General features: G+C 36.8%; 2 protein-coding genes across 2 annotated transcripts; one reads left to right on the forward strand and one right to left on the reverse strand.

The window, feature by feature from the left end:
* Positions 1-86: 86 nt before the first annotated feature.
* rap1gapl (RAP1 GTPase activating protein-like) lies at positions 87-7,700 on the reverse strand. The gene is made up of 19 exons (XM_084435647.1): positions 7,582-7,700; positions 7,446-7,478; positions 7,258-7,351; positions 7,028-7,063; positions 6,866-6,913; positions 4,834-5,031; positions 4,633-4,730; positions 4,432-4,510; positions 4,286-4,339; positions 4,043-4,126; positions 3,768-3,868; positions 3,185-3,314; positions 2,433-2,603; positions 1,931-2,002; positions 1,612-1,698; positions 1,355-1,510; positions 1,150-1,233; positions 1,002-1,012; positions 87-889 (listed from the first exon to the last, which is right to left on the reverse strand). The coding sequence occupies exons 1-19, from the start codon at positions 7,644-7,646 to the stop codon at positions 823-825; spliced, it is 1,668 nt and encodes a 555-aa protein (XP_084291773.1). The 5' UTR covers positions 7,647-7,700; the 3' UTR covers positions 87-822.
* Positions 7,701-12,207: 4,507 nt separating this feature from the next.
* On the forward strand, positions 12,208-22,757 carry phc1 (polyhomeotic homolog 1). Its single transcript, XM_084384614.1, has 15 exons — positions 12,208-12,423; positions 12,915-13,064; positions 13,211-13,321; positions 14,337-14,414; positions 15,078-15,221; positions 15,378-15,539; positions 16,161-16,245; positions 16,856-17,799; positions 17,880-18,018; positions 18,925-19,094; positions 19,257-19,326; positions 19,548-19,635; positions 19,785-19,956; positions 20,553-20,784; positions 20,883-22,757. The coding sequence occupies exons 2-15, from the start codon at positions 12,945-12,947 to the stop codon at positions 21,032-21,034; spliced, it is 2,667 nt and encodes an 888-aa protein (XP_084240740.1). The 5' UTR covers positions 12,208-12,423; positions 12,915-12,944; the 3' UTR covers positions 21,035-22,757.
* Positions 22,758-24,380: the final 1,623 nt, after the last annotated feature.

The following is a 24,380-nucleotide window of genomic DNA, read 5'->3' on the forward strand; positions in this document are numbered from 1 at the left end:
CCATAGTTACATGAGCTTCAACATTTTCCTGATGCAGTTATTTACCACAAAGGTTTCTAAATGGACCCAAAGGGATTTGTTGCAGTTTTATTTTGTGACTTGAGTTAAATTAAGTGTATTGTGGAATATGGTCTAAGTTCCTACTGAATCCACCAAATTTTTCATGTGAATGTGAGATTTCTGGTTTATTAGCCAAGTAAATGTCTAAAGTGCAGTATGATAAAGCTATTTGTGCTATAAATCAGTTTACCTAAAAATATCAGAGTTTGCAATAAAGCAACATGACACTTGTATAACTAAAAACTGGAAGTGACTGACATCTTGCACATAAGGTGTATAGATTTTTATAGATATTTGATGTAGAAGAAAATGGGGTGGATAGAAAATACTGCATTTTCCCCAACCTGGTCCTGGCAGGTTGAGTAATATATAATGTTCTAATTTATTGGGTTTCTTGTTGCAGATCAAACTGAAAAGTATTTTAAATACACATTTAATCACAGTTGGATAGAAAAATTGTTCCAATTCCAGAAATGAAAACCACCTTCACTGGGGTACATTGGTTATAAGCAGCCACTGAATCTACTCCATGCCACTTCAAAGAAGACATTCAAATGATAATATACATAATATGAAATCTTATATATTCATATCTTTATGATTGCACTTGCAGCTAGTCACAACTTACCTTAATACAAAGTTTAAGTTAAATTATCTATTTAGTTAATTGTGCTTTGCAGTCTTTACTGGATGGTAAGCACCTATCTTGAAGTCTTGGAAGTATTTTTGTGCTTAGTCTCGAAATAGCGACACATCCTTCATCTATAGTTCATCCTGGGGACTGGTTTGACCTCTCATTTCAGTGTATCCCACTCCGCTTGTCTGTTCGCTGTGAGTGAAGTAAAATATAAAACTATACACAACTTGTGTGAGAATCTGTGAGTTGCATTGCACTTAACATCAAAGGAAAATTATCAAATATTTCATATATTTGTTCTTACCTTTCACCATCCTTTTCCAGTGTTTTAGCAGTAAAAAAAAAAATAATGAAAAGATGGTCATAGTTGAGCAAAACCACAAAAATGATGATAAAATATATTATGTCACATGTGTTAAGAGAATATTAGTGTGTTATTGGTATTTGCTGACCTTTGGTCGCTGCCCTGCTACACCACCTGCCTTCTTTGGTACTCCCAAGGTATCGAATGAGTGGCTTCGCACTCTAATAGCTCTCTTAAGATGGAAAGGGAGACATAAAGTGATTTATTTGATGCTCATTTTAATGTCAAACAGTAACAAACACTATCCAGTAACAATATCAAGGCCTACTGTATATTGCTCTGAGATTATCTACCTTAAAGTTCTCAATGAATCCTCCACCACCCTCTGGAACACTCCTCCCCCCTTCAGTGAGGGGGACGCTGGGCAGTGACGGCTCTCCCAGCATGCATTGGGAACGGGAAGACAGTTCAGATCGCAGTGCTTCCAAGAGAGACGAACGAGTACGTGACTGAGATCACAAAAGGAGAGAAATAGAAGCACAAGTGTTATAAAATAAGGCTGTGATACAAGAGAATGGTTAGTTTAGGTGTTTTATGTCTGGTTGGTTACCTCTAGTCGACTGAATTTCTCTGCCTTGTAACAAGAGATTTCAGCGTTTATAAGTTTGGTCAAAAGGAACTCTCTTAAAACTGAGCCCTGGAAGTAGAAATTCAGAGCATTGTCAGGGACTAATTAAAAAGTATTATTTTAATACTTTTTTTAAATTGTTGATTTTATATTTTATAAACATTCACGTATGGCAAAGGAAATGTAGTGGGTCTATCATGTTTCTTATTTGAGACCAAATGGTAAATAATTGTACTGATGTAAGAGAGTTGAAAGCTGCCTTGCTGAAACCTCTGAATTATTATAAGTCATGTGATCTCACCTCAGTAAAAATGGGCGGTGTAGGAAGGGGTGGGCCAAATGGAGGCACATCCTCCCTAGCAGTGATAGATACCTGTCAATCAAACAAGAGATTTTGAAGTACACAGTGAGTGATGATAAAGCGTTTTAAATCTGATGTTTCTGACAATAAGGTGCTAGATGATAATTATTATTTTTTGATGATGGTTAAATGCCACATTGACAAAGCAAAGGATCCTAAATTTAAACCTAACTGTAACGTATTTTCTTCTGATTTACATTTACTATTATCATCACTTCAAATTATATATTTTTTTTCACCTTATTCCTCACTTGCTCTTTTTTGGTTCTCTAATGTTTGTATTTTTTACTGAAATATAAATCTACAAATAAAATAAAATAATTAAAAAAGAGTGTTGATAAAGCTAAATGTAGCTGCTTCTTTTCTTTCTTTCTTTCTTTCTTTCTTTCTTTCTTTCTTTCTTTCTTTCTTTCTTTCTTTCTTTCTTTCTTTTTTTTTTTACCTGAAATGATCCTCCATCTCCACCTTCTCCCTCATTTTCTCTCTTTATTCTCCGCACTGCAATAAAACAATGCAAGAAGTGGGATCTGATCACATCCGAAATAAAGGGAGTGTGACCCTCTTGGTAAACCAGGGCAACAATATCATTCCCAATGTGTCTCTTTCTCTGCAACTGAGGAGGAAAAACAGAAGAGTAGAGTTGTAATTCAAGAAAAGACTGAAAAGAAGACAGAAGATTTTTATGAAGGATATTCAAGCACATATCACTCAGCTTGTCTGTGATTGTTCCATTCTGTGTATTAGTGGTGAGGATTTCAGGGGTTCTTTTAGCAAGTAATATCGATACACCAGTAGGTAGCGTGAGTACTGACTTATTTAGTGAATCATTAATTCATGAACGAAACAGTGACTCGACAGATTCGTTCAACTACACTGATTCATTTGGGAACGAATCACCACCAGTTACTTTGTGTTGATGGGAGACGCAGATTGGAATTTTTTGGGGGGAATATTTTCATTGCCGATGCAAATATACATTAAGCAACCATCAATGTTGCGTCTAAAATGTAAGTTACTCAATATGAACTTCTTGTTTATTGTTGAACTGTTGCTTAAAAAAAAACCCATCAGAGTCTTGCTGTTGGTCTGAATGTTAGCATACATAACATGAGGCTTACAGAAGTTTGGTAAAAGAGGTTAATTGATTATTTTCTTTTTCTTTTTAAAACGACACACACTTTCATTAAATTTAACCTGTTGTGTATCTCCTTCTGTGAACGGCAGTTTGGTGACAACATGGAACATAATCTCTCGTCCATGGAAGGAAGTGAAAACTGCTTCATTTCCTGTCTGGCCATGAGAGACATCCAGACCTCCCCTGAACCTAAGAGATGGAAAATGTTGATGCTCTTTTGGCAGGTGACAACATATTTAAAAGTAGTGTTTTGTTATTGATATCGATGCACGTCCTGATTTTGCAGAGTTAGACGCGTTCCTGGGTCAACATATTTTATTGATCCAGGTCGAGAAACTAGAGAAACAGTGCTCCTCTCCAAAAATACAGCCCTAACCCAATCCCTACCCCTAAATCTAACCCTAACAATAAGTTATCCCTAACATCCGAGGGAAATAATAGGTGAAAAACACTGAAGTAGAAGCACCAAACCCTGAATATAAGCCTAGACTTGACTTAAACTGTAAACATAAATTGAAATGTTGTTCCAGGATCATCAAAGATGTTGATCCAGGAACATGTTGTACTTGGTAAAATCATGTTGCGAGATATGGCACATTGATATCAATAAATATCAATAGGAGCGAGTCGTAACCCTCTTACCCAGTAAATCCTTGCAGTTTGACTGTCTGTCCGAGTATTGATAAAAACTCCAAGAACTCCTCACTTTCCTCATTGTTACTGAGAATATCTTCCTCTGTTAACTACATCACATACATCGAAAACAAAATAATGTTACTGTAACAAGAAATTACAAATATCCATTTAGGCTATTTATTCATCAAACCTAGTCAAACTAACAAGGCTGGCATTAGAAAACTGGTGAACATGTCAGGTGAATCGGTGAACAAGGCATCATATTTTTTGTATCTGCATACCTGTCCTTCTCTCTGGTATAAGACACCGAATTTAAAGTTTTGAGACACCCTGTGTTCATCAAACGCCATTATGACCTCTGGGGCCTTACGATGCAGAAAGAAAAGAGATGATGGACGACATTTGCATTGATTGTGTCAGAAAAGTTTTTACTTAATGGAATTTATCAGTTTATAAAATAAGAATTGGAAGTTAGCACTTCCACCAGATCATAGTACAGACAGATTTGACAAGTGAAGATGTACCTTCAAGTAACTCACAGCCTCAAAAAATGACACGCTGATACTTGAGCACAGCATCTTAAATAAAAACAAATCAAAGCTATTTAAACTTCTATTCACTTTCATTTATATGTGAATGAAGTAAAACCGGTTGTGTGATTTTGAGATACCTTTGCCAGCTCCACTGCCGTTGGAAATTGTTGAAAGAGAGAAACAGAGAATGTGCCATTAATTGAGCACTCCTTCATTCTGATAAAATGAAAAAAAAAAAAAAAAGAAGAAAGAAAACTAATCAGGATGATCTGGTACAGGCAGTTATTACTGCACACCATCATAATGAATGACATGTAAGGTGGTTACAAAATACAAACCTCAGAATGACTCTTAGGCGATTTTCCTCTTCCTCAAGACAAACAGATAAAACTAGGGGCCCAAGAGAGGGGTCACAGGCAGTGAACGAATGATGATACTGCAGCAAAGATGAAAGAAAGGCATAAAAAAAATTCTAACTATATTTAGAGTTGATGAAGTTTTCCACATTAAAAAAAAGAAAAGAAAAAATTATCACTGACTCTGTGGCGGAAGAATTCCTGATAGACTTTAGCTTCACTATCTCTCTCCATGATGTCATAGCTCTCCAGACCGAATCCCCCCTGTGAGAGAGTTGGGCTGGTCTCCACATGTCTATCCAGGGGAGGGTCGATCCAATAACCTCCAGATTTAGGGGGCAGGATGAGAGGTAAGCCATCTCCAATCTTTAACAGCCGTGTCTGAGTGATCAATAGTGATTATGGGAACTTGAAACTATATACATTATGGTTCAAAGGTTTGGGATCAGTAAGAATTTTTTTAATGTTTTTTAAAGATGCCTACTAAAAAACTTTTTGAATGTATTTATTCTGATGGCATTACTCCAGTTTTCAGTGTCATATTATGATCCTTCAGAAATCATTCTAATATGCTGATTGGCTGCTCAAGAAACATTTCTTATTTTAGCAATGTTGAAAACAGCTGTTTAATATTTTGTTGGAAACTGTAATACATTTTATCAGGATTCTTTGATTAATAGAAAGTTCAAAAGAACAGCATTTATTTGAAATAGAATTATTTTGTAACATTATAAATCCCCTTTGATCCATTTAAAGTGTAGCCTGGCTACGTACTTCCGCTCTGTACAAATGAAATGTACGAGAGTCTGGTAGGACCAGGCTATTTAAAGTGTCCTTGCTGAATAAAACTATTAATTTCTTAAAAAAAAAAAAAATATATATATATATATATACAGTGCTATGCATAAGTGAATACACCCATGCTAAAGTTGACTAAAAAGAGGAATAAAAAATCATATTTTGGAAATTGAACTTAATGCCTTAATTTAAAAAATTAGGAAAAATCCAACCTTTAAGGACACCAATTTTCTTTGTGAATGAATAATGTATCGTAAATAAATAAATGTTCTTCCTTAAAATACATGGTGCATTAGTGTGTACACCCCTATGTTAAATTCCCATAGAGGCAGGCAGATTTTTTTTTGTAAGTATTTAAAAAAAAATTTTTTTAGGATACTATGCATCCTGATAAAGTTCCCTTGGCCTTTGGAATTAAAATAGCCCCACATCATCACATAGCCTTCACCATACCTAGAGATTGGCATGGGGTACTTTCCATAAGATCATCTCTCAATGCAAATCAAACTAGCTATTAGGCTAACTGAAATAAAACCATGCCAATCTCTAGGTATGGTGAATGCTATGTGATGATGTGGGGCTATTTTAATTCCAAAGGCCAAGGGAACTTTATCAGGATGCATAGTATCCTAAAAAAAAAAATACTTAAAAAAAAAAATCTGCCTGCCTCTATGGGAATTTAACATAGGGGTGTACACACTTATGCACCTTGTATTTTAAGGAAGAACATTTATTTATTTACGATACATTATTCATTCACAAAGAAAATTGGTGTCCTTAAAGGTTGGATTTTTCCTAATTTTTTAAATTAAGGCATTAAGTTCAATTTCCAAAATATGATTTTTTATTCCTCTTTTTAGTCAACTTTAGCATGGGTGTATTCAATTATGCATAGCACTGTATATATATCTTACTGACACCAAACTTTTGAATGGTATGTTTGTATTTTATAAGTACAAGTATGGAACATGTACATGCATATCAGGGTGTTTCTTCATCTACGGGCACTTTTAGCCTTCTGGACTATTAGAAAATAAACTCTTTTAAATCATGCTTTTTACTCTCTCACTAAATATACAAAAATTCCTCTAACAGTGTATATATGTGCATCACTAGAAGTTTCATCTTTTTAAAACATAATTTCCACCACAGTGAAACTTCCACCACAAAGTATACTGTGTTTAATAGTATTTTGTGATGAAAATGGCATTTCTAAAATAAAAAATATATGACATTTTAAATGTGACCTTCATTTATCAAAAAAACAAAACTGGTACATAAAAGTGGTTAAAGCTGAAGAAACACCCCTTATGATATGCTAAAATAATTCTCTATAGACTGAAACTTTCACATAAACAAATAGTTTTGGGTAACCAGCACTCATTTATATTTTTTTAGGTAAAAGTAAAACCCCTACCTTCAGAGGTGGTGGGAACTCACAACGTTGTTCATCCAATCTGCTACCCTGCAGACAAACACAACCACAGTGAAATCATCATCATCATTGCAACCATACTGTATTTACACTGCGTTGTTTACTCTGAATAAGAATGTGGGATAAGAAAGATCATGACGTTACCTGTAGCTTTTCAATGATTGCAAACAACTCAGTGACCTGCAGAGAAATGATGAGGGAATGACAGAGACAGTGAATGTTTCAGATAATGCACCCTGCAAGGTATAATCAGAATATTATCAATATAAAATGTCATTTGTCCAGTTTCTCCTCAATGTTTCCATGATGCGTTAACCATCTCCATATTTTCATTTTCAACATCTTCAGAACGTCTAAAACGGGAGATTTCTTACCTTCTGACTGGATGGTGCAGAAGTGAGTGGCTTAGCCTCACTGGAGGGTGAATCCAAAATATCCAGTATGCTGTGACCCACAGATTCTGCACAGCTGTAACACAGAGACAAGCGTCATGGAAAAGTCTGTATGCGATGACTGAGTTCAAACACCTGAGAACAGCAACAAACCCAAACTGTAAGCTGACCTGCTCTCATTTCCAGTGATGAACTTGTCAATCCTGTGCACAGAATAAAGACGGAACATGTAAAAAATCCCTAATTCAGACAACATTGTGTTCAAATTACAGTAGTGACTGAATGCTATATGTCTTATTCACTCACCCTCCGTAAGCTCCGAATGTGAAACTTCTTTTTCTGGAGAACAACTTCTCGTTTCTCCCTTCCATGGTAAGTGTTTATTACAGACAGCCACAGAAATATGCTAACCAGGCATACAGGCCATCACTCCTGATAGGGAATTAACTGCTTCTCTCTCTGTGTGTGTGTGTGTGTACATGTATCTCTCTCTCTCTCTCTCTCTCTTCTCTCTGCCCCCTGCTACTCTCTCATTTAATCTCTCCTTACATCCTTCCTTGTCTCCTGCTGCCTGTTGACTGACAGGAGTAACTCTTGCATGCCTATCTCCTGCCATTGACATCAGAGGTTGGTGAACTACTGCACATATACAGACCAACTAAAAGGCTTTAAATAGATAAAATGGTGAATATTTGCTCGCTGAAATTGTCTTAAACTGTTTGTGGAGCGTTTATACAGCCTCTCAAAAAACCTGCTCTGGGAGGAGGGACAGATACATGAATGGGCAATGGACTACTGCTATAGACCTGTTACCCTTTCAGTAAGCAAGGTTCATCAATTATTGACCAAACTCTCTTAGAGAGAGGAGGCAAGGCAGCAGGGGAGAGAGGGAGGGAGCAGGAAAAAGAGGAAGAGAGAGAGAGAGATGGGTGGGGGGTCAAGAGACGTAACCAACGAGAGAATAGAGAAATGAAAAAGTGATGTTGAGAAGGGGCAGACACTCAAATAAGGTTTGTCTGACAGGAATCTTTATTAGTTTATGTTGTTAAATTGTAAAGGCATACAATTTTTTACATGAATCAATCTTAAAGCAATTTATTTACATATTACTTCAAATGTACAATGGAAATATCATACAAAGTCATTACAATGCATTTTATATTTTGCAACTGCTGGCGGTTCATGGGTTTGTCAAATCATACAAATGTGACATTAAAAACAATTATTTTAAAATAAAACACTTACTAAAAATATTATATTTCATTTTTGTGCCTACATATCATGTGATGTTAACCGACATCAGAACATGCAGTCACTAACATAGTCCACTTGAAGGAGTGGATGAAAACGGATTAGCGAATTCGGGCTGCTGCTTTTTCGAAGTTTTTTTGCCCACTTGAACTGGAAGTTTGGAACCCTGACCCTAAACGTCAGCAATAATCAATAATCAGCAAAAATCTTACTTCAGAATGGTATTGTCTATTTCTTTATATTCAAAACTATATTAATCCTGGCCGGTATGTGAATTACTGACCTATGGAGAAATAAAACCATAACTGCTTTTTTATATATATAGTTCCTTATTCTAATAATATCTAATTTAGCAACATCACGATTTGTAACATGTCATGTTTCTACCCAACACACTGTCCTTACAAGCACATTTAATTTTGTAATAGCTGTCATGCTTTTCACAGCACTGAGACATAACTTCTAGAAGTTCTTCACTTATGTGGCTTTCTGGAATACCAGATGTAGAACAGCCAGGAAACAGGCCAGAACCTCTTCTTCACAGAAAACACGCAATTCGTTGATTTTCTGCTGTGTTGCTTCATTCATTCTCAGGTAATTCCAGTAGAAATCTCTGGGTTCTCTACCATTCTTGTGGTAGTGTCTAAACACCATGATGGCCCTGTCAGAGTTAAAGCCTTTTGTTTGTTTTGCTACCCTGTTTAAGATGTACATGTAGGCCTGAACTTGATAGCAGTACTCATGTGTTTCATTCAGGTCTGCACAACGACCACCATTTTTTGGTTTAGTGAAGACTTTACTTATCATATCTCCAGTAGTTCCTTTACACTCAATCACCATTTTTTCTCTTTTTCCCCCTTTTACTTCTGCTAAGAAGTCTAGTCTTCCAGTGAGGAATCCGAACTCTACTTTGTTACCTTTGGTGTATCTCACTGTCCTGTTTGTTTGCAGCTCATGGTAGAACTTGAGGCATTCACGTTCATCTGCTGGGTTCTGGAAATATTTGCCGAACCTTTGAGGAGGGGAGGTCGTCCAGAGAGCCGACTCGTCACAATAGTCTCTGTTCTCAATGTCATGGACATTCACTGTCACACCCTCAGAAATGTTTGGAAGATTGTCTCCAACTTCTAACTGTCTCCAGCTCCTTGTCTGTGTTGTAGCGTATATAGCGGGTGTGGAGATGGCCATTGTCTTGTATTTGTCTCTGAACCTGAATCCACAGCTTGTGTTTGATACATTCTTTCTCCACTGTGCTCTCAGATTTGCCTCGGAAACTTCTCTTTTTTCAAAGAAAATCATCACTGTGATTTCAAGAACTTTTCCATTGTCTTTCAGTGACAGTGAGTTCTTAATTTCCCGGCAGCCAAGACGTGGAATGCTGTTAAACTGAAGCTTGAGGTTTTCCAGCTCTTTTACAATATCCTGGGCTTTCTGAATGATGCCTGCATTCTGTGATAGTCTGATGACTTTAGGATTTAAAACACCTTTGGGCAGGTTAATCCGGAGTGACTTTAGAAGTACTAGGTAGTCACTTACAGACATTCCACTGGGGCTGGTGCTAGAGCTGGTAACCAATCTGGAACCAGGATGCGCTTTTTCGTTCAAAGAAACCCTATTCGGGAGCCCAAATCCTGGTTCCGAAATGTTCCCAACTCCAGCATCAGCTCCACTGGAAAAATGGGAACTGACATCCAGCTGTGGTCTTTTAGTGGGACTTTTTACACTAACATGTTCTTTTAGTAAGTCTTCATTCCTCCATTGTCCCTTTGCTTCTTTGCTCATCTGTTCTTTAGAAGTTGTCTTTCCACTCCCAGATACACAAACTCTTGAATGCTTCATTTGACTTTGTCCCTTTGTAGCATGGCCTAAAGCCTGATTTTGTGTTCGTCTTTCATTCTTTCCACCTGTATTTTCAGTCAAGCCGACCTCCATCCTTATTTTCAGTTCTAGCTCGCCAACATCATTCCATCCCTTCTGCCTATCCAACCAACTTTCCCTTTTCCATCTCCCATCTTTCCCTGCACCAGCCTCTGCTTCCGTACACCACACTCTGGATCTTGTAGGCTTCATGTTTTTTATCTTTTAAATTCTTTATTCCTGGAAAACATGAGCATTGCGTTGATTGCACTTAAAAAATTAAGGCAGCAACTTTTTACAGTGTATGGAAAAGCTGATAAAAAATATTTCTTTAGAATAAGCTGTTTACACAACCAAAAATATTGGTGATGCTGTGCTTTTGTGGGGATTTTTTGTGTGGGATATTGTCTGTTGATATGAAAGTTCACTGTATATCATAATAATAATAAATAGCATTTATGACACCGTTTATAATTTGTTTTCTTTTTATATTAAACATTAAATATTACATGTACGTGTATTTCCATTACATGTTTGGTCTTAAATTTCATACAAGGTGGTATTAAAAAGGTCTTTAAAAGTCTTAAATTTAACTTGTTTATATCTGTAGACACCTTGTTATAATGGAATATAAATGTCTATTTAAAAATCTGATTTAATCTTGTTAGGGTAAACCAATATGGCATCTGGAAATTTGCATATGCCACAACCTGTCATGTGATCTCTTTGTTTTATTAGTCTTAAAGTGTAAACTTCTTTTAAAATGTTAACACTTCACTTTTGTTCAGTAAATCATGTTAAAATATGTTAACCATTTCTGTGTTTTTGTAATTACCGGTACATCTGAAGCATTTGTTTAGGTAGACTACATCTATTTTCTTACACAGTAAGTCTGACAGTACTCATATTGCTTATATATAAAACATACATAAGTGTCTTATCTAAAACAGTGGAGAAAATATATACTTACTGAGGTTTTTATCTGGTTCAAGCAGTCAAATCATGTAAAGACTTCATGCGCATACAGGCTAACATGACTACCTGTGCTTATGTTTTGTTTTCCGGTGATCTGTCAGCTGAAAAACAGGTCAGTCCAGATTGTAAATGAGCCCTTTTTCAGGCATACTTTCATTTTCTAGATGACTTCATGTGTGTTTAGTGTGTTCTTCTTTTTCGTAAATCAATAAGTATCACGGTGAGTCATATAAAAATGGCTTGCATAAATCTCTTTAAAGATGGAGTTTCTGTAATAAAAGTTAGATTAATTAGAAATAAATTAGAATAATGAAAAAAAAAATATTATAAAATATAATAACATTTGAAATACATTGCTTGGCCAAATCAAAGTCAATGAGGCATAACTGACATAAATGTGACTTAAAAAAGAAAACATATAGTTAGAAAATTATAGCCCTGATATTCAAAAATTCATTATTTTTATAAAAACTAGTTTACCTTAAAATGTTTACAAATATTTTAAATTGTTGTGTAATGCTATAGCATTTACACTCACATGTAGAAAAGGAAAATTCACCATTCGATTTATATAAATACATAGCCTACAACAGTACACACATACGATAGATAGATAGATAGATAGATAGATAGATAGATAGATAGATAGATAGATAGATAGATAGATAGATAGATAGATAGATAGATAGATAGATATGTACAGACTACAGACAGATAGATAGGTGGACGGGCAGACAGAAAGACGGACGAGACTTTTATTATGTAATTACAAGACAACGCCATTCTCTGACAACGCTTCAGACTTCTATCTGGTACGTCATTTTTGGCGCCGGAAAAAGAATAGTAAACAGTACGGGGGGCGGGGAGGTGTTTCATCGCTTTTTTTTTTTTAGCCTCATCACAATCACCGTTGTTTGAAGAATTCCAACAATACTTAAAAAAGCAAAAAAATAAACACATAGCGGAACTATATTACTTCGATTACAGCAACTGTGGACTCAACGTTTCCAGGTGGTTGTTTCCATTACGAGAGGGGGAAGCAAAAACACTGCCGATCGCAGAGAGGTAAAATTATGTCTGTTTGGCACTTTAGGAGTCGCCAGTCCGCCAACATTTTTGCAGCTGCAGTTGAGATACTGGGAGTGGACATGGTGTTTATTTTCACCCTATGCATTGCTTCTGCTCATACACATAGTAAAATAAATGATTGTGCATGGTGTTATTTTGACTAGTAAGCTGCTTTGCAACTTGCTGATACGTAAATATTGCACAGAACCTCGATCACCCGCAGATGACAGATAACTAAAACAACTACTTGTTCGTTATTACTGTTATGTATATTAAAACTACTTGATATCGGTGCATTATTTTAAAGATATTCTACTCAAGATTTTAAAAGACTTAGGGGGTCTTACAAGTTAACAAGTGTGTCTGTGCGAAAGTGTTCAAACGACTTTTAACTGTTTTAATTAACATTTTATGAAATGTATTAAGCATAAAACCCCGCTCTAAATTGTTTGTTTATGCATATTTTTCTCTGGTATTCTATTACAAAGTTTGATTGACTGGTCGTCCATCCAGTGAGCATGGAGACAGGAGAAGACCAGACCAACTCCAGCTCAGCCAATAGCAGTGCAGCATCAGGGGGAAACTCCCGCCCCCCTCAGATAGCTCAAATGTCTCTTTATGAAAGGCAAGCTGTGCAGGTGGGTCACAAAGCCACAGCAAACTAGACTTACAGCCAAATTTCAGTGAAGATTAAATCACTTATTCACCTCAGTGCCTCGGTTTGACTTTGAATGTCTTGATTTTTGGGAAATGTAGTTGTCTGTACACTTAAATATGTTTCCAGGCTCTGCAGGCATTACAGAGGCAGCCCAATGCAGCTCAGTACTTCCAGCAGCTGATGCTGCAGCAGCAGATCAACAGCGCTCAACTCCACAACCTGGCCGCTGTGCAACAGGTCTGGCTAATTCAGTCAATCATGTCATGCAAAATCTATAAAAAATCATTTCAGTTCAGCAGGGGAAAAAAAAATGATTAGAGATATTTGCCCTGATGAATGATGAAAAACAACCAAGTTATGCAAAGTATAAAAAAAAAGAAAAAAAGAAGTAATTAATTTATTATAAGTATAAGTATTATAAGTAAAATAATAAATTAAGTTTGGGGGTCAGTATTTTATTTATTTATTTATTTATTTGAAAGAAATGTATATTTTTTTACAGCAAGGTTGCATTCAATTGATTAAAAGTAATAGTAAAGAAAATTATAATGTTGCAAAAGATTTATATTCCAAAAAAAGGGCTGTTCTTTTTAACTTTCTATTCATCAAAGAATACTGGGCGGGTATACGATAATAATAATAATAGTACGAAATATTATTTTTGGGCACCACATCAGCATATTAGAATGATTTCTGAAGGATCATGTGACACTGAAGACTGGAGTAATGATGCTTAAAATTCAGTATAAATAAATCACATTTCAAAATGTATTAAAACAGAAAACTTAAATTGTAATATTTCACACTATTACGGTTTTTACTGTGTTCTTGAATTGAATAAATTCAACCTTGGTGACTTCTTTCAAAAGCATTAAAAAAATCTTACCAACCCCAAACTTTTGAATGGTAGTATAGATAATCTGGTTTATATATAAGCATTGTTTTGGATCATATGTAATTATTTTACATGTAACATTGTAGTTGTATGATTTACCTAAATTATTGCAAAAAAATAATATGTATTACTAATAATTTTATTATTTATTTGTATTGATGTTATTTTATTTATGATTACCATTATTATTATTATTAACATTCAATGGAAAAACATTCTTTCGTTTAGGTTCTTAAATGTGATGATATGTTGCTAATTGTTTTCAGATCTAAAAATGCACCACCCTTTAAAGATTTGACACTGCTTGTAGTGTCATTCTGCAAATGTTGTTTAGAGGTTTCCTTTTTATACTTTCAGGCAACTCTTGCAGCCAGTCGTCAGTCCAGCTCTCCCAGTAACAGTGTCTCTCAAGCTACAAGCACAGCACAATGCACAGTGAGTCTCTGGTTTTAAATCTATCAAATAAGTGTTGCAAATCAAGTCAAGTCACCTTTATTTTTATAGCGCTTTATACAATATAGAACGTTTCAAAGCAGCTTTACAGTGATCAACAGGAAAATGATTCAGTGATGCAAACGGAGTTCAATTAATCTGTAAAGCAGCTTTAAAAAGAAACTAAGTGTCATCGCTCAGCTGAAGTCAGTTTAGTGTTGATTTATTTCCGTTATGAAGATCATTCATTATTAAATTACTTCAATTCAGCTATAAAGCAGCTCTGCAGAAAACAGTGATGCCATTATTCAGCTCAGCTCAGTTCAGTTCTCATGCGATAGTGTCAGTACAGTCAGATCAATAATATTGTTGCATATTAAGTGTCCCCAACTAAGCAAGCCAGAGGTGATAGTGGCAAGGAACCCAAACTCCATGTCATCATCAGGTTGGGAGAAACCAAGCTCAGTCAGGGTCCAGCTCTCCTCTGTCCAACGAATGAACATAATGTGGTTTAATCACAAGTCAGAAAGCAAATTGTGGATTGGTGTCATAAATATGTATGTATGAGTATCATAACTAAGTATGATAACTATCCTCAGTTTCTGATTCTCTTTTGGAATGTTTTATTAAATAAGTAAAAGCTGATCTGTGGTGTGCTTTTTTTAGGTGAACTTAAGTACCACTTCTGGTGGGGGGACCATGTCAAACCCCCGTCCGATAGGACCTGCCACCTTGGCAACATCAACAGCCCTTAGCCAGTCAGTTTTGTTAGGTGGAAACTCTGGTGGACAGGGTCAGATGTACCTGAGAGTAAGTACTTAAATCCAGACATAAACCTAACATATGTTTTTACAACTTGTCATAACAACAGTATGAAACTGTTCACCGGGTGAACGTTAATATAATATTTATCCAAGCTCGCTCTTTTCCTAAGGGTGTGATTTAACTGGTCTTTCCACCCCACAGGTAAACCGCTCTCTCAAGACACCTCTCACCCCTCAGCTCATTTTCATGCCTGGTGGTACAGCGACAGCTGCTGTGGCAACGGTTGCCCAACAGCAAACCCAGCAGCAGCAGCAACAGGAAACGACTCCTACATCCTCAAGTAACCAGTCAGACAATGATCAGGTGTGACATCTGGCCTTCTGAGTGATTTTTGTCTCTACTCTTCACCATGCAACAAGACATTCTTTAGGTTGCTTTGTTTTTGTGTCTTTCTTTTTCAACAGAGAAATCTCATTCCACATCACAAATCTAGTGGTTTTTCATATTTTCATTTGTAATCAATTTATAACGCTATACTTTGTGTTATATTACCTTTGCATTAAATTACAAAAAATCAATTAACACTGATGAGAGGGCGTTTCTAATACAACGAGGGAATTATGGCAAATTTGACATCTTTCTCTCTTCTCACTGCTGTTATCAATCTCTCTATATTTTTTCCCTCTTTGGAAATCACAGATTCTTTCTTTTTCTACTGGAGCAAATGGAAATACAAAAATGGTATTTGCTCCCGTTTACCGCTATAGAAGTTTACCCAACTATGGTGAACCCCGGAAATGTGAAAAGCGTCTGTTAAACATCAAAGATATTCTTACTGCCTGTAATTCTGTTTTACAGAATTTCACTGTCAGCTTTTAAAAAGACAAATTATGTAAAACCTGTCATATCATGCCCGTTTAGACCATTCACACTTTTCATTTGTTTTGCCTCTTGCATTATTTCTTTTGTCTCTCCCATTTTTAGGTACAGAACTTGGCAATGCGTTGCGTGTCCACTCCAAGGGTGGCTACTGTGAAGACCGAGTTTGCAGACAGAAAAGAGACGAGTGGTGAGGAATAAAATTAAGATATTACAGGCCTCAACAGGTTATTTCTGCTTGCCCAGTTGAGCCAGTAGTTCAGATTTCCGCTTGCCCTGCCCCAACACAAAAAATATAAATGTATTCTAATTTCAAATGTTTAATCTTTACATGTTTTATTTATTATTCACATATATATTCACATATATCTATCCATGACATTTGAACATTTATTTATTTATTCCATGACAGAAAAAAATGACATTTAAAAAAAGATTCAAATAGTAAAGTTATTTAAAATTGTCATAATACTTCACTGTTTTTACTGTAATTTTGATTACATAAATTCAGTCTTGGTGAGCAAAACATTTCAGATTGGCTTGTAATTTTCAACCTATTCTTAATGATACTACCAGGGCTATTACAATACTTCATGTCAGCCAGCTAGATAATTTACCTTATCTGACAGAATATTGCATAATATTTAAATATTGACAAATATTGACTATTAATTTTCAAATGTTGCTTATTGTTATACATTTCCTCTCAAATTCCTAGATGTATGCATCTGCTGCAGTCATTTCCAAATGCACTAGCTATGAAATTAACTGTAGTTTCTCTATCTTTCTATGACTTTAAGGTTCATACCCACTTACCCAGCAGCCTCAGACTCAGCAGCAGCAGTTTGGTCAGTCAGCTCAGCAGATCCAAGCGCAGACTCAACCGCTCGCCAACACCAAACTGCAAAACTACTCCAACACCACCAATCCCAATATGTCTGGCCTCACTGTGAAGGGCTCCAACCAATCCGCTGTCACCCCACAGCAAGCAGGAGGTTCTTCCAACCCTCCGTCCTCCTCGCCTTCCCCCTCGCTCCCTCTCTCCCAGCTCCTCCTTTCTCAATCTGGCTTGTGCCAAGCTCGAGGAGTACCAGCTGCTGCGGCCACCGTAACCCACATCCTGGTGCCCACATCCAATGTTCCCACATCTTCTCAAGGCTATCCGATGGGTACGGTGGCAACCAAATCCAACATGACTGCCCAGACGTTAGTGGTGCAGCCACTCCAGCAGACGGGGGTGAATCTGAGCTCGGAAAAACTGGGTCATGGAACAGGGCATGTGCCCATTCAACCCAAAACGGCTCAGGGGCATCGGCTGCCAGTGCAGATGCCCCCTCGTCACCCACCGCCCATTCTCCCAGCACCACCCAACAATGGCCAGGCCACGGGGGGCCATCACCCTCCCCACGTCCCAGTTCAGCTGGTTGGCGCAAGGCAGAGCACGCTAGGAAACTCCCAGGCATTAGCAGTGCCCCAGGCTCGTACCTGTTGCGCCCAGCAGGATGCCACAGGTGTCGTGCCCGTCAATAACTCCGGTAGCAATGTTGTTACTATGATGACTCCCGTGGAAACAGGCGGAGCCGGCGTGTGCCTTAAAACAGCCCAAAGTGCCCTCCCAATGTCTCAGATGCAGACCAATCAGTGCGCAGCGTTGAGTCATGGCAATTCTGCATCCGTCACACACTCGATGGATGGACAGAATAACTCTGGAGACTCCGTGTTCGTTCAGTCTGGACCAGTTCAGGTTAGTAGATAATAGGTGAACTGTATTTCCTCATGGTGTGTTTATGCTGTGACACTTGTGTAATCTTCCTTCTCTCATAGACAAAGCCTGTGATTGGTCCATTAAAAAGGAAATCAGAATCCGATTTACCCAATGAGATGTCAGCCGAGACCATCAATGCAAGTCTGTTAATGCAAGACTCCGCCCCTCCTCTTTCACCAGCTCCCTCACTAGATACAGGTGAGCCATAGGCAAGGGATGGTATGCCTGAGACGCAAAATGCTGTTTTTGTAGTGCCCAAAAAATGCCCAAAATTATACACTACCATTGAAAAAGTTTGAGGTCAGTAAGTTTTTTTTTTTTTTTTTTAAGAATAATTTTATTCAGAAAAAAAAAAATGAAATCGATCATAAGTAAAAGTAAAGGCTTTTTTTGTTACAAAAGAATTTCTTCTTCAAATAAATGCTGTTCTTTTGAACTTTCTATTCATCAACAAATTCTGAAAAAAATGTATCACGTTTTCATCTTTCATCGCAAATTTGCATCTTTACCTACATGTTATCAAATGTACAACCAGCCTGTCATGATTACAGATAATATCGGTTCCAAATTGGTTATAATCCATTTTTTTTGTCATCTTAATGGTAAATACTGGATATTTAATTGCTCAAGTCAAGTCATCTTCATTTATATAGCGCTTTTAACAATGTAGATTGTTTCAAAGCAGCTTTACAGAGATAAACGTATAATTTAAGGTAACAGAGATTGTTTTGGCTTTATAGCGGTTCTTTAATAAAGTTATTTTCCAGCTAAAGTTAGTTTTGATTTATTCTCTTCCGTCGCAACGATCATTTGTTATTAAATTAGGGTCCGCTAAGACGACACCATTCTCGCTACACAGACTTTGAACTCATAATCAATTCCCCCCTATTTTTACCTTTGCCATCATTTAACAACACTCACTTAAAGTTAATCTTTAAAAATACTAATAGCTTATATATATATATATATATATATATATATATTTATATATATTACAATTTATTATCTGTATGAATAGCAGTATTTATTCTTCCCTTCTGTCTTTTTATTAACGTTTTTGCTTTTCTGAACATTTTTTTTCTCCCTGTCTATTTTCTGATTTAGCCCCAGAGATGGCATTCTCTTCTCCTCCTACTCTCTCTCTTTCTCTCCCTCTTCCTCGTGTTGGAGGACAGGGCGATCGAGCACCTGTCCCACAGGCTGTGGTCAAACCTCAGGTTCTCACTCACCTCATTGAGGGCTTTGTTATCCAGGAGGGAGCCGAACCTTTCCCTGTGAGTCTTTCTACTTAATACGAATCTAGTGTTTCATGGTGAGGCAAAATGTGTTTTCAGACCACTGTAGAAAGATAATCAAGCATTAAAACGTTCATTAATTAATGGACCAATGGTCTGAGAGGTATAGAACACACATGACATTTTTCTGCTGATTGACAGGTGACTGGGCCAGTGAAAGAACTTCCTGTGGCTGTTCCACCCATCCTACACCGAGAGAACATCCGTGATAGTGAGTGGCCGTGTGTTTCAAACAAAGCTTTGTGGAAAACTGTTTAAGTTGTTTAGACATATTATTTTTATTCTCTCTCTCTCTCTCTCTCTCTCTCTCTCTCTCTCTCTCTCTCTCTCTCTCTCTCTCTCTCTCTCTCTCTCTCTCTCTCTCTCTCTCTCTCTCTCTCTCTCTCTCTCTCTCTCTCTCTCTAACACATTGTGTCTATATATTGTTTACAGAGTTAAAGTGTGAATACTGTCAAAGGTTTGCACCAGCCAACCAGTTCAGGCGATCCAAGCGCTTCTGTTCCAAAACCTGTGCCAAGAGGTAAGACCAAAATCATCCCATATCATTGACAGATTCTAAAAAAGATTTTTAATTTAAAAAAAATTATATAGAAAAAATGTAATTAACTATGAATAAACCTGATTGAGTGTGTATTGATTTATCGCTGACTTCTGAACCTTTTGATTCAGGTACAATGTCAGCTGCAGCAACCACTACCGTGTTAGTAGGGGTCTTGAGGGTGCTGAACGGCCACCAGGGAGCCCTGTGGTGCAGGATGTTATCGCTAGGCGCAGGGGTCCTCGCAGGAGCAGCTCTGAGATTGCCTGTGCTAAAATATCAGGCAGGCATCTTCCAGTAAAGGTGAGATGATGGACATTGCAGTTTCGGGTCTGTACAATGTTTTTTTTTTAAAGAATTTAATACTTTTATTCAGCAAGGATGCATTGAATTGACCAATAGTTACAGTAAAGACATTTAAAATGTTTCAAAAAATAACTTTTCAAAAAAGTTCCTTTGAACTTTCTGTTCTTTAAAGAATCCTGAAATAAATAAATAAATTCCACAAAAATATTAAGCAGCACAACTGTTTTCAACAATGGTAAGAACACAAAATTAGCATATTAGAATGATTTTTGAAAGATCATGATGCTGAAAATTCAGTTTTGCCATCATGGGAATAAACTTTTTAAATTTTAAATGTAATATATTAAAATAGAGAAGAAAATGTTTAATAATATTTCAAAATATTATTGTTTTTACTGCATTTTTGATCAAGTAAATGCGTAAGAATTGAGCGTAAGAGACTTGTTTAAAAAATTCTACTGATCCCAAAGTTAATCTAAAGGGAACTGAAATTAAACATGTATGGTTTTACAGCTTCTAGGTTTTAAATAATTAAGTTTATTGTTTGAAATTTCAAAACAAAGTAAATAAATATGACTTTTTCTATTTCGCAGTGTCGTTCGGAATCTAGTCGTTCTGAGGACATCTCCAGCTGTGAAGAAGAAGAAGACTTCTTCTCACTCTCTCCCAGCTCGTCCTTCTCGTGCCCGAGACCAATCCACTGTGGCCCTCAGTTGGATGACACGGCACCAAGTGGCCTCCCAGTGGACGAGAACCACTTCTTATCTGGCAACCCTGCTCGCTGGAGTGTGGAGGAAGTGTGTCAGTTCATTTCTTCTCTTCAAGGTCAGTATTCTGATGCCAAACGTGAGGTGTGCTTTGTGCTCTCCTGTATATTTACGATATTATTTAATGTACTCCTTCATTGTGACATCTCTTGTCAGGTTGTGAGGACTTGGCATCCCAGTTCCTGTCACAGGAGATTGATGGGCAGGCGCTGTTGCTTCTCAAAGAAGAGCATCTCATGTCCACTATGAACATCAAACTCGGTCCTGCTCTCAAAATCTGCGCGTCTATCAACAGCCTGAGGGATTGAGCGAGGGTTGGAGAGAGAAATGAGTTGCAGGATTAAAGCTTTATACTTCTGTCACCAGCTTGAGAAACTGAAACCGATGGGGATGAAAAGACTTTAGATTTGACCTAAAGTTTAATCAAAACAACAGGGAAGAACGGGAGAGAATGTCATCTGAAGGGTAAAATAATAAGTGATGCCTTATTAAAAGGATCGTTCACCCCAAAATGAAAATGTTGTCATCATATACTCACCCTCATGTTGTTCCAAACCTGTATGATGTTTTATATATTTTTTGTCTTCTTTTAAACACAAAGAAAGATATTTTAAAGAATAGTTACCAGGTAGCTATTGACTTCCATAGTATTTTTTTTTTCCTACTATGGAAGTCAATGGCTACCATCAACTCTTGATTACCAAAATTCTTTAAAATATTTTGTGTTTAACAGAAGATAGAAACTCGACAAAAGAAACACCTTGAGGGTGAGTAAATGATAACAGAATTTTCCTTTTGGGGTGAACTATCCCTTTAAAAGCAAACAATTTACCTTAGTATTTTTGTTTAGATGTGAAAGCCTGCGTTATTAATATTGTTTTCAACGATGGCTAGATTGTACCTGACTAATTCTCACTTTAATTTGTCCTGTTTTCAAACACTTCGAGAAAGAATATTGGAAGTTATCCTAAAGGAAAAATAGCACAAATATGATCATGTATAATCTTTAAATGACTAGATCGATTTGTTTGGAGATGATAAAATGCGTCTCAGTCCTGTATTTTGAATGTGCTACATGTATAATATTAGGGACTTGTTTGAATGGGCATGCGAGTCTTGCGTCTGTTTTTTTTTTTTTTTTTTTTGCCGTCACTGTAAATGTGTTGTCTTAAAGTCAGTATGTTTGTGTTCTTTTGTGATTGTTAGTTATTTTATACATTTGTAATCAAAGTATGACTGAAGATGACATTAGAGACAGTAATCAATGTTATTCCTGTAGTGTTTTTGACTATCAGAGTCAAAGACGTGAATAAGTTGCCTTTCTAAAAATAACAGTATGTTGCCTCTGACAGCTGCATCCCCCCCGCCCACACACACACAAATAGTCACCTGAGCATCATTTCACTACTTTTTTTGGGGGGAAATCTGTTATTTTCGGTTGATCAGCACTTGACTAGAGGACTGTCGGTTGTCTTTGTGTGCTATTTTGGAAGTTATTACAATTAGATTCCCCTACACTAAATAACTTGTCTGTCAATATGTGGCAACATAAACAGTCATTTCAGCTGTTAGTGATCTCATACTGCAGCTTTCTGTGTCCATTCCTGTATCACTGCTATTAATGGGTCAGAGACTGAGAGATGGAAAACCTGGAGCTATGTTCTTACTACACAGTATTACTGAATGGAAGTAGGTTTTTTGTTTCTTTTTTAAATAACAGACTGAAGGAGTGCTTGGATAACTGATCCTAGAACCACAAATTGTTTATTTTCTTCTTTTTTTTTCTACAGTAGATGATTGTAGGACAATTTTCAATTGTATTAAAAATAGCATCATTATTTTTGGGTACAGTTTACCAGCTTCATAGACAAGTATTAGTAGCTTTACCTGTGAGCCTTGCAGCACATGAGAGCAAGTGTGAGTGTGTATAAGAGAGAGAGAGAGAGAGTGCCTGAGAAAGCTGTGTACTGGTTCTCTTAACATGGCTGAGTTTCTTTGTATGCATAAATATGAATAAAGAAGATGCTGTGACATTCACATCTCAAGTCTTTATTTCCTGTTTGGCTATATTTCCCCTGTCTGTTCCAAATGTATTGACAACTTTGTTCATGTATAATACACATTTTCTGTTCTTTTTTGTGAATTTGTAATCAATATTGTGTAAAAACAATACTCTGTTTCAATTTCTGAATTTGCTATAATTAAAGAAATATCTTTAAATGTATGTATAATGTCAGTTTGTGTATATTATAGTGATTTTTCAATTACTTATTTCTGCAGGTTACATCGTTATGCCAGTAGGTGGAAACGAGTGACCAGAAGTGAGTCAAATTGACCATTCACTCAACCGATTCGTTCAAATAACGGATTTATTCAATTCAGCAAGAACCGCCACGCGCGTCGATTCCGGCTTGGCTTCGTTTGGAAGTATTTTCGTTGGCAGTATTATATCTAAAAAGTAAGTAACTCAATATTTAACTTTTATTTATTGAACTCTTCTATTAAAGCATATCACACAACCAATGTTGGTTTGAATATAAGCATGACTGTTTTTCGGAACAATATTGCCCGTACAGGAAGTGCTTTAAAAAGCAGAGTCAAATAGTCATTTTTCAGTGACTTCCAGAACTATTTATGTATTATGATACAGTAAATGTGCAAATGGACCTGCCACGTGTCTTTAAAGGCTAACTAAACCTTATTACTAATACTAAACTTACTAGTGCTGTTCATTGATTCGATTTCGAGTAAATTTTTTGACATAGTTATTTAGATTATTTCGTGTAGTCTAGGTAAAATGGGCTTCTCCAAACAGCTTGCGCTGAGTGGCAAACGCTGCTCCTCCTGCATGGACTCCACCACCGCAGCGGCGTCTTGATGTGAGTGGGCATAACGTTATATTTTTAATGACAGTTTATCTTCCTTCCTATTAGGCTAAAGTTAACCCTCTGGGGGTCGACAAATTCGCCGGCGCGTTTTGCTGGATTTTGTCAGTGTCACATAGCAGCAAATTAGACTTAAAATACTCCGTCATTTATGGTCATACAGACTTAAGAAATATGAAAAAATAAACTGTTAAATGTCTACTTTTTTAATGCGTCCACTTAAAGTCGAAAAAAACATTGTGCTTTTGTAAAATAAAAATAAAATAAAAAGGGTGTGCTTTCTGCCTCTTCGTCTCCTTGAACTTTTTTTCTGGAGCACGTCTCTAAACTTAAACAAAACTCAGCGAATACTAGTCACACGGGCATAAGCAATATATTTTTTATAAACATTTAAGTCTCTACTATTAAATTATCTAATTCAAAACGAAAACAAATATTCTCTGTTTATGTAATCTGTATGAAAATATAGAGATGTCAGTCGTTCTCATGGCTGCTCATTATATGTAAACATGCCTACAGAGAGCGCGCAGAAACGCGGGTCTCAGGTGCACGACCCCCTCCTCAGCAACCAAGGGTTCGTCCCCTAATATCTCCGCTGGGCCCTGTCTACTTTTCTCAGTAGCACCTCACTGCAGTACACGAGATCCAGGGGGCGGAGTTGGATCCAGATCTAAGGGGTGGAGATTGGTAGGTTTAGGGGTGGGTTTAGGGATCAGGGGGTGGAGATGGGTACGTTTAGGTCAGAGCCATGGTTTAGGTATATGTAAGG

Source organism: Rutilus rutilus, assembly GCF_951802725.1.
Source record: "Rutilus rutilus genome assembly, chromosome: 17".
In the NCBI taxonomy this organism is placed as follows: Eukaryota; Metazoa; Chordata; class Actinopteri; order Cypriniformes; family Leuciscidae; genus Rutilus; species Rutilus rutilus.

Bases quoted from the DNA above. Each gene is read 5' to 3' on its own strand.
- rap1gapl (XM_084435647.1), bottom strand. From the start codon at position 7,646: ATGGAAGGGAGAAACGAGAAGTTGTTCTCCAGAAAAAGAAGTTTCACA. The intron at 3,315-3,767 runs GTAAGAGGGTTA...TCCATCTCTTAG, and splicing joins AAACTGCAAGGATTTACTGG to GTTCAGGGGAGGTCTGGATG. The intron at 2,003-2,432 runs GTAAAAAAAAAA...TTTGATTGACAG, and splicing joins GAGATGGAGGATCATTTCAG to GTATCTATCACTGCTAGGGA.
- phc1 (XM_084384614.1), top strand. From the start codon at position 12,945: ATGGAGACAGGAGAAGACCAGACCAACTCCAGCTCAGCCAATAGCAGT. The intron at 13,322-14,336 runs GTCTGGCTAATT...TTATACTTTCAG, and splicing joins ACCTGGCCGCTGTGCAACAG to GCAACTCTTGCAGCCAGTCG. The intron at 17,800-17,879 runs GTTAGTAGATAA...CTTCTCTCATAG, and splicing joins TTCAGTCTGGACCAGTTCAG to ACAAAGCCTGTGATTGGTCC.